Source organism: Manduca sexta, unplaced genomic scaffold, assembly GCF_014839805.1.
Source record: "Manduca sexta isolate Smith_Timp_Sample1 unplaced genomic scaffold, JHU_Msex_v1.0 HiC_scaffold_1237, whole genome shotgun sequence".
Taxonomy (NCBI): Eukaryota; Metazoa; Arthropoda; class Insecta; order Lepidoptera; family Sphingidae; genus Manduca; species Manduca sexta.
The window spans coordinates 891-10,404 of NW_023592082.1; the positions used below are offsets into that span (position 1 = coordinate 891).

General features: G+C 37.6%; 2 protein-coding genes across 2 annotated transcripts; one reads left to right on the forward strand and one right to left on the reverse strand.

Moving 5' to 3' along the window:
- Nucleotides 1-249: 249 nt before the first annotated feature.
- On the forward strand, nt 250-2,652 carry LOC119191236 (molybdopterin synthase catalytic subunit-like). The gene is made up of 4 exons (XM_037445147.1): nt 250-287; nt 1,241-1,497; nt 1,933-2,159; nt 2,415-2,652. The coding sequence occupies exons 1-4, from the start codon at nt 265-267 to the stop codon at nt 2,523-2,525; spliced, it is 618 nt and encodes a 205-aa protein (XP_037301044.1). The 5' UTR covers nt 250-264; the 3' UTR covers nt 2,526-2,652.
- Nucleotides 2,653-4,632: 1,980 nt separating this feature from the next.
- Nucleotides 4,633-9,514, reverse strand: LOC119191235 (protein sel-1 homolog 1-like; the record flags this gene model as incomplete). Its single annotated transcript, XM_037445146.1, is given in 12 exon segments — nt 4,633-4,794; nt 5,243-5,255; nt 5,257-5,448; nt 5,703-5,868; nt 6,048-6,213; nt 6,659-6,807; nt 7,083-7,188; nt 7,427-7,549; nt 7,905-8,030; nt 8,466-8,617; nt 8,848-9,043; nt 9,439-9,514. Coding segments are annotated over 12 exon segments (1,618 nt in total), but the record flags the coding sequence as incomplete, so codon positions are not given.

A 9,514-nucleotide genomic window follows, 5' to 3' on the forward strand; every position in this document is an offset into this window, starting at 1 on the left:
CAAAATTATTTGCACTAAAAACTATATTAAAGAAATAAAATTGATTTATAAATGCCTTCCTTTGTCTTAATTGGCTGTAATTATGACGTTTCATGTTACTTTGTAATTAATGCAGGACCAATAAATGTACAATGTTGATAAACATAAGTTAGAAAGGTCCTATCATTTTAATAATTGAGGCCAGTAGTGCGAAAACAATAACAAGTTGTTCCAAATGGAGTTATCTCCGTAATAAATGAGTTTAATAGTGTTTTTACTACTGTCATGCTATTCGCTCCAGTCAGTATGTAAGATTGATATTCCAAATTGGTTTCTTAATTTAATTTTGTTTTTTTGTCTTACAAATTAAATTGTACGACTATTAATTGGACCCAGCCCACAAAATGCCACTTTTGAAATGATGAAAATTGAAGTTTAAATCGTATTTTTGCTCATTAATATTCAATTTTATATTTTGTTAATAAAAAGTTCAAATTAACATATTTTAATTAAGATGTTTTTACTAATGAAAATATAGACCTAATAGATCAGAACTAATTTGGCATACTTTGCTCATTTTCGACCATACTGTGGGTTGGATCCTTGTCGTATCTACGTCCAATTATAAAAGTGTCTAATGCAGTTAAAAGTAAAGCAAATGGGCACATAATCCGACTAATCTCCATTTAAATTAAACGATCCCGATCGCTTTTTTGATCTATCGCAATAATGGACCAATCAGAACGAAGTTTTTTGACATACTTACAAATGAGTTATTGTGATTACTTCATTTTTGAGATCGGATTGAAGATTGAGATTGGGATCGTTCATTGAAAACGGCTGTAAGCAGTCAACTTATCTTGTACTGTCTACAAATAGACTATATAATTAAAATGCAAAACAATGTTTATATCTTCATTATTAACTTGTGTTTTTACTCGTTACTGTACGCACAATAAACTTTATCAGCTTTTCTTGATACATATATTAGGATAATTTCTAGATAAATCCATTAGTATTTAAACCAGCTACTCGACACATTTCACCCGATTTAATACTGTAACTAATTACAACAAAATAAATTAGATAAAAAATCTAAAATGATATCCTTTGATATATTCTCACATACTTAGGGTCTCTTTTTTTTCTATCTTTTTTTGTGATAGTAAAATTACTTATTTACTTTCTCAGTAAACTGTTCTGTTATTAACATAGTATTATTATATTTCCTCCATGATTATAACGATTGTAAATATTATAGGTACAAACATAAGCCCACCATCGCCTCCCAAGCCCGAGCCGGTAGTCGACAAAACCTCGTTCAAATCAACGTATCCAGCGAGGAACTACAACAGCGCATACAGAACTTCATCGAGAGAAAGAGACAGCAAGTGAACATCAGTAATATACACGACTTCATACCGGGGGAAGGGGAGAGCGAGACGGAAGATACGGAGACGTGCGCAAGAGTTAGAGCGCAGTTTGTGAAACGGAATGATTCGAAAGGACATTTAAAAAGTAAGTGTTTTTGAATGTTTTATTATTCTAGGATAGCAAAGTAACTTAACGTATCTAATGTTAAGTGAAGCCTAGGGAACATGGCGTCCACCAGGGGATGTTAAATTATTCCTTAATGATTGCCAGAATTATGCAGGCCTATCTAGTTTCTTTATTGCATATTGCTTAAAAGACTTAATATCGTAGAATCGTTTTAAATATAGTAGAAATATAACGATGTTACTAGTTTTAATTATGGTGATGCAACATGGCGACGGATAATGAGTCAGTTGTGAAGATAAAAGGCAGAAGTGATATTGCCTCTAGACAAATACTTGTATAATACGTCGTATAAACTTTTATAGACTTTTATTTTGGACTCCAGTCTCAGACATTTTCAAACATCCAACCAACCATATTAGTTCGAAATCAGGAGTTATTGTTTCGTATTTCCAGTCCGTAAGGTTCACAATGAGTGGGGACCCCAAACAGCCGCACCAGCCCCTCTATCCGACTCGGAGGACCACTCGGGTTTGCCACCGTCTATCGCTGAGCGTGTGGTCACCATCGAAAAGTACCTGAATATAACACCCGTGTCGAAGGATGTATTCAAACGTCTGAAAGATATGGAGGACAAAATGACATTTTTGCAGTCTGTTTCCCCGGAGTATGCAAATTTTTGGGTGAGGATTTTATAAATAGAAGTTATTTTTAGTATATTAGTTATTGATTTATGAAATTATTTTTTAAAATTCGGTAGTTATTATGTTGGTAACACTAAAATATATACAGTTTGCCGAAAAGTTTAATGGTTGTCATAGCCTCTACTCTATCCCTTTTATTTTGTATTTTTCACATTGTACCCATTTGAAGCTTAATGAAATAAACTGGTTTCTATTATAATTATGAATTAAGATATAACTACGATGCTGTTGCAGAAAACAAGAAAGACCGACGACGACGCGAATTCCGAAAATCTTGTGGATTATGCTTTCTCCGCAGACGACATAGCGAAGAAAATCGAACAATTGGAAAAGGTTCACATGTGAACACAAACTAATTAACATTTATAAACTATTTTTCAGAAATATCAGTAGCAAAATGTAATCAGTTTTACAAATTGTAGTTGCAAATAGATCATTTCATACAGTTCAAAGGGTGGAAGTAAATTGTGAACACAATCTACTTATAATCATCAGGGCCCTTATTCTGTATGATAGTGTAAACGCGTAACGCGGCTGTGTCATGTTATCTTCGAGAAATGTGTATGGAATGGTATTCTGTAAGCCAAATTTCTATAGTCCTAAACATGATGTGTTGTGTAACGTGCTTGTTACGCACTGTTAAAATAACGTGCGGGATAGAGAATAAGGCCCCTGAAGCTATTTTTCCATGCAATATTTAGAATGTAATGTGTTCAACAAGATTTTTGTCCAATAGTTGCATCTTTACGTATCGCTTCTGAGATAAGTATGATGCGTTTTTATTATACTTATTCCTTCTCACCCCTTATCTAATTTTCACTCTTTATAGATACTAAGGACTTTTTATAAACATACATCCACCAATTACTTTAACAAGGCTGAAATATTAATACAGCTTTAATATTAGTTTACATTGTACTCATTGTAAAACATCTGCATTAACTAGCAGTATTTTTATGTAAATAAATGATTTTTTGATTTATCATTTCAATTTTTCCTTATTTAGAATATTAATGGGTGCTAGGGATCCGACTAATATTTGTGTTGGTGGTATTTAGCAAAACAAACAAGTCTGGCAATCATAGCGCATCTTGCCCTTCTCCGACACTCTAGTTATAAACACATGCAATATTAGTATAGAACATAGTTTGCAAGAATATATTTACACACTTACGTATATGTGAACCTTTTGAAAATAAAAATACATAAACACCAGTGTAGCATTTATGGCTATTGACAATCGGCTCACCCCCTATCATGGGACGGAATATATGCGGTGAAAAGTCGATACAATAGTGGGCGACTGCTAACTCTCCGGGAACAAAAGGCGTATGTGTGTGTGCGCGCGTGTGTGTGTGTGCGTGCGCGCATATTTGTGTGCGTGCGCGCATGTGTGTGTGACAATCGTATGGCGTATTGTGTTTATGAAAATGCTCTTTCTTTAAAAACGATTCGATACAAATTGTATAATTAAAAGTGTAATTTTAATAATCTTAACTCCTTTTATTTACAATATCATCGCTATTAACATCACAAATTAATTTACGAGGAACATCTTAAATAAAAACATCAAATATAGAGAAAATATGAAAGTTAAGTGTGATTGCAAGTTTTATAAATATTAACGAAATTGCAGATTAGGCTTGACGCACACTTATCGCCAAAGGAGACGGCCACTGCAACGTCTAAAAATCTAACAAAAAGTAGTTTTTAAGTAAACATTATATTATATAATAAAATCAAGAGACGATTTATTCACAATGTATCGGAAATTTCATGTAGAAGCGATGAACCAGCACATTTATCAAGATGTAAACATGCTTTCAGGGCGATAAGTGTGAATGCACTTTTATAATAGATTTGATATAAACGGCCTACAGTTAGAAGCGTGGTACAACCACCTACACTGCTGTTTTATATACATGTATTAAATATCAGAAACTGTTAGTATATATGTACATAAAAAGATCGAAAAAACGCAATGTATGCGTTGTATTTAACTTCCAAAAATAACTGATTTACAAATAAAATATAATTCACTAAAACATCCATTTATATAAATAAAAAAACTATGTCTTGTTATAACATTAATGTTAATAACTCAGTTAATTCATATTATTTGATAATAAATAGCCTTTATTCATGACTTCTGACATATTGGGAGAGACTGCTACAGAGAAAAAATATTAATTAGTATTGTTCCAGAATACTTTTACTACAATACATAATATTAGATATCCGAGTTTAGGTGTTCACATTCTGCTCTTATTTATAAAACAAATAAATTACATTCCTTATTTATTTTTAAACATTACATAAAACATTCGATCAGTCTCTCGAATCCCACGTATTCACAATTGTCTTTATCGATTATGAATCGATTCAAATCGATTTATCACTATTATCGATTAAAATCTATTTATCACTTTTATCGTCTCTAGCCATCACGATTGTCTACGGTTCAGTTGGCAGGCTGCTGCGTGGGCCTGCGGAGATAGACCACCAGTCCCAGGGCTCCGAACAGCGCTGTGATGAGGTACAGGTCCCAGTTGGACAGGAATGTCGACTCGCCGCCCGTTAGGAATATCATAGCGAGAGGACTCTGCAATATGGACTGATATTATTCATTTATTGGAGTTTGTTCTGTTATTTCAAAGGTGAAGTAATCACTTTGAATTTTACCTTATCACTTTTAAATATGACGTAGGGATCTTAGCTCGTTAAGGTGGATCAATATGATAAAAATATGACGCAATTTTTTTGTCTACAGAAAAGTAAGAGTATTTATTAACTAATTTATCAATAATTGTAATTAATTTATGTTTTGTCACTTTTTTGTTATTTATAATTTGAAAGGGAAAGAGCATTCACTGACAAGTGTGTTTAACACTAAATATTTAACAATGTTTATTGGACTGGTATAGTATGAGATTTAACATCCCATGTTTTAGTTGGATGAACACAGTGAAGTGGCAATTTATTTGATAATTAAAATGTTTGCAGGAAAGTGGTATTGTTCATGGGCGGTGATGTAGTTTAGTTGCGTGCAGCGGCCGCGGTACCTGCGCGAGCTGGTGCAGAGCGGCTTCTTGCGTTGAGGCGGGCCAGCGCCAGCGCGGCGGGCAGGCGCGCGTCCGGCGCCGCCTCCGCCGCCAGGTCGTAGCAGCGCTTGGCCAGGTGCACGTCGCGCGCCAGCCCCAGCCCGCGCTCGTGCATGTAGCCCAGGTTGAACATCGCCTGCGGGTTGTGCAGCTGCTCCGAGGCTATCCTGAATACACAACACCACTTTTTATACTTCACTCAATTATGGAGGATTATGAAAATACAAATTAAAAAGTTTCAAAGTGACGCTGTTGACATAACATCTATTTATTTACAACATGAGTGAACTATCTCAACCATAGTAATATTGTTTTACAAAATATGTACAAGAAATAATAGTAGAAATCTACGTTTCGTACGGTGAATGAAAACAAAGTGGAAAGCCTGTCTAATACATTATGTATTTATGCGTGTGCGCACCTGTAGTGATGCGCGGCGGCCTCGAGGTCGACGGGCGTGCCGAGTCCGTAGTAGTGGTAGTCGCCGAGCTTGACGCGCGCGCCGCCGCTGCCCTGCGCCGCCGCACGAGCCCACAGCTGCAGTGCACGCGCCCAGCGCTCGCGCTCGCCGAACAGCCGCGCCTCGCCTGCACCGGACACGTCACGTCATCACTCCACACCTGGCCCTTATTCTCTATCCCGCACGTTGTTATGGCTTACAGAATACCATTACACGCACATTTCTCGGAGATAACATGACACGGCCGCGTTACGCGTTTACACTGTCATACAGAATAAGGGCCACGCTACAAGCGTCAGTGCATACCGTTATCGAGCAGGAACGCGGCGTTGCTCTGCGCGACCTCGTAGCCCCTCTCGGCGAGCGCGAGGTACTGCAGGAAGGAGGAGTCGGAGTCCCTCGCGCGCTGCGCCGCGTGCGCCAGCATCAGCCGCGCGCCCCACGACCCGCGCTCGCACACGTTCTTGAACAGCTGGAACGGATGCGAACAAATGCTTTTAGTAATATATATATTCCGAGCCGTAATTATTTAGGGTTGTGAAAAGTATTTATTAAAAATTTACAAAACATCGACGATTCTGGGTGGCGGTGAACATTTACCGTCAGCTAAAAAAATATTACAATAATTTTAAACTCGCCAGATATCACCTGAAATAAAATAAGCTGACCATAGACTACAGTCATAATCAAGACGGTAATAACAAATTAAAACAGTGCACCAAGTGTTAATATCTTCCAAAAACCTAGCACCCAAGAGCATAGCTAAAAATGAGGGCAGGAGTGATCACCAACCACCTTAGCAAACTTTGCCCACCAATTCAAAATAAACCTTACGCTTATAGAAGCCTCGCGGCGACTTTCTTTTTATTTGCCAATACTAGAGCAAAAAAACAGTTAGCTCTCACTGTATAAGTTACCTCAACAGCCGTGGTGCAAGACATCATGACCCCGAGCCCTTGCGCGTGCATCTGTCCGAGGTGGTACAGCGCGAGCACGTGGCCCGACTGAGACGCCAACGAGAAGTACTTGTTCGCTTGCTTGAAGTCGCGCGCCACGCCGATGCCGCCTGTAGTATAAGTGGAAGATGATAAGAGTATTATATGATGAGATGGTATGAGTGGAAGGGAAATGTGCAAGTAATAATGACCAATATTACATTCAGTAGGTTTTACTAAATATTGATGTATTGTTGAAGTCTCAGGTTCAACCCAGGTCAGATCCTTAGACTATTAAGGTTAGACTATTAAGTGGCAAAAGTAGTATAATAAAAATGGCTATGTTACACCTCTGCCTTCCACTCCAATGGAATAAGGCGTGATGTTATGTAAAAAACCAACTCACCAAAGTACATGAAGCCTAAATGCAACTGTCCTTCAACCCAACCCTGGTTGGCGGCCATTGTGAAATATTTGAACGCTACATTCGTATCCTTCGGTACTCCACGACCCTACGAAGAGAATTATTAAACCAGTAAAAAATCACTAATATTACAAACACTAAAATACGCTACTATGTCAACACCTTATTGCGAATCTGCAACATACTTTTATTTAAAATACTTAGCATACAATAAATGGTGCATTGGTCCTTCGAGCCGGACATAGAAAAAAAATATGACTAAAAAGAATAATATAAGCGCAAAATTACACTATATTTTGAAATCATTGAGTATTTTAGTAAGGTACCTGTAAGTACATAAACCCTAGACCGCTCTGTCCCACTGGATTGTTCAGTTCTGCCGCTTTTCTGAAGTATCGGAGCGCAGTCTCATTGTCCGGTTTTATACCTTCACCTCCTTCTAAGTATATCTACGAAAAAGCAATAAACTGAATTATAAGGACTCAAGTATATCAACGAAAAAGTTATAGTGCAAGCTAAATGCTAAATGTATCAACCTTTTTAAAATTAGGTATTTTACAAAATGAAATCTAATTCCAGCTATTTGCTGGTCCTTTTCGATCGCGTAAATTACTTTCAAAATTTAACACAAGGAGCTAAAAAGTCATGATTACTGACCAACTTTCTACTTTGGTGTACAATTAAAATAATGAAGAAGGAAAGTTATAACGAACTTTTTTTTAAGTTCAATGTTAAGTCTGCTGGAAAACCTTATTAAATAGACTAACCTCAGTGACTAATCCTATCTATGTATTAGCTACTAACCTTGCCAAGGAACGCGTTGGCGACCGCGTTGCCTGTCTTAGCGGCCTGTTGGAAATAGTGCATCGCCTTGTTCACGTCCAGGGTAACTCCTCTACCGCCTTGGAAGTGTAGCTGGCCTAGACCGACCTGTAGAAAACAATTTATATCTAAGTATGGCATGCTCCTGCAGGAAATCACGGGATAAAGGCTGGTCGTTTTGGAAGGCTTGCGTGGGGTCATGGATCCAACACATAGGCCCCTTTAAGATACATTACTCTAGTTGAAGTTTATACACCTTGCAAGTACTCTCTAAATATTATGGTTTTATTATCATGCATAATAAAGCTGCAATTTTAAATAGACTTGTCGTTATATGAATATTTTCCATTTTTTTTTTCTATTATCAAATGTGTATGATCTTGGTTGATATTTGCAGATAATCCAATCAAAACAAGTTTTAAGAGAGTGTTGCAAACAAGCACTATCCTGATTGGTCTAAAGCTGCGAATGATCGAGGCATACGTATTACAACCATATAAATAATTTAGACCGTAAATTTATCGCTTCTATTCTTGTACTCACCTGCGCTTGCACATCTCCCTTTTCAGCCAACAGCTGGTAGTATTCTATGAGGTCACTGTCGAGCGCTGCGCCGGCGCCGCCGCTCTCCGCCTCGTCCATCAGACGAGTCCTGTGTATCGCTGGACCTCCACTGAATGTTACCTGGCTGGCCACTGCAGACAAAAATAGATATGTTATACAAAATAAAAATAAACAAATTGAGTTGTAAAAAAGTCTTTTCACGTGAATTTTAATGCACAAAAATATATTAGGTCTGTGATGAGGGATAACATTTTATCACGTCTTAATCGATTTTTAAACATTGATTCTTATAATCGATTATCAAACTATTATCGACTGTAGTCGAGTATCGAACAAACAAAACTATCGATTATTGTATCACCTTTAGAAGCAACCTTCATGTATAGATCCAGGGCTTTGGAACACGAGCTGGGGACCGTGACGCCGCTCCAGTATCGATACGCGAGCGCCATCTGCGCGAATGAGCTGTCACCCAGCGCTCCCATCGTGTAGTGCACCAGCGCCTTCGCCTGGGACACCGGGACCGCTATACCGGTTGCGTAGAGGAAGCCCATGCCCTAGAACAAATGTTCATTATTGATGGAGTGTACCTTTTGTTATTGGACTTCAAATATAGAATTAAACTAGTTGCCTATAACGACAGACGGTGTCCGTTATAGAATTTAGTCACTCCAATCAACAAGAATAACTTCTCCGTCAATATTAACTCTACCACCAGTTCGAAAAGCAGTTCTCACCACAGAAGAACGGACAAGAAACTCTGGTGTTGCTCTTTTTAAAATCAGTTTAAGGTATAGACTACAGTACATAATAAAGTGAAGAAAAAAAAATACAATTATTTTTTTTATTGTTGTTTAGTTCATTTATATGCTCGCAAAATAAGAAATAAATTAATTTAAAATTTTCATATGTGTGCACAACACTCTCATGAATCATGATTACAATCACCTACCGCATGAGCCTCGGCGTTCCCTTCCTCCGCCAACACTTCGAATATCCCCTTGGCCTTCTCCGCATCAAGTTCTACG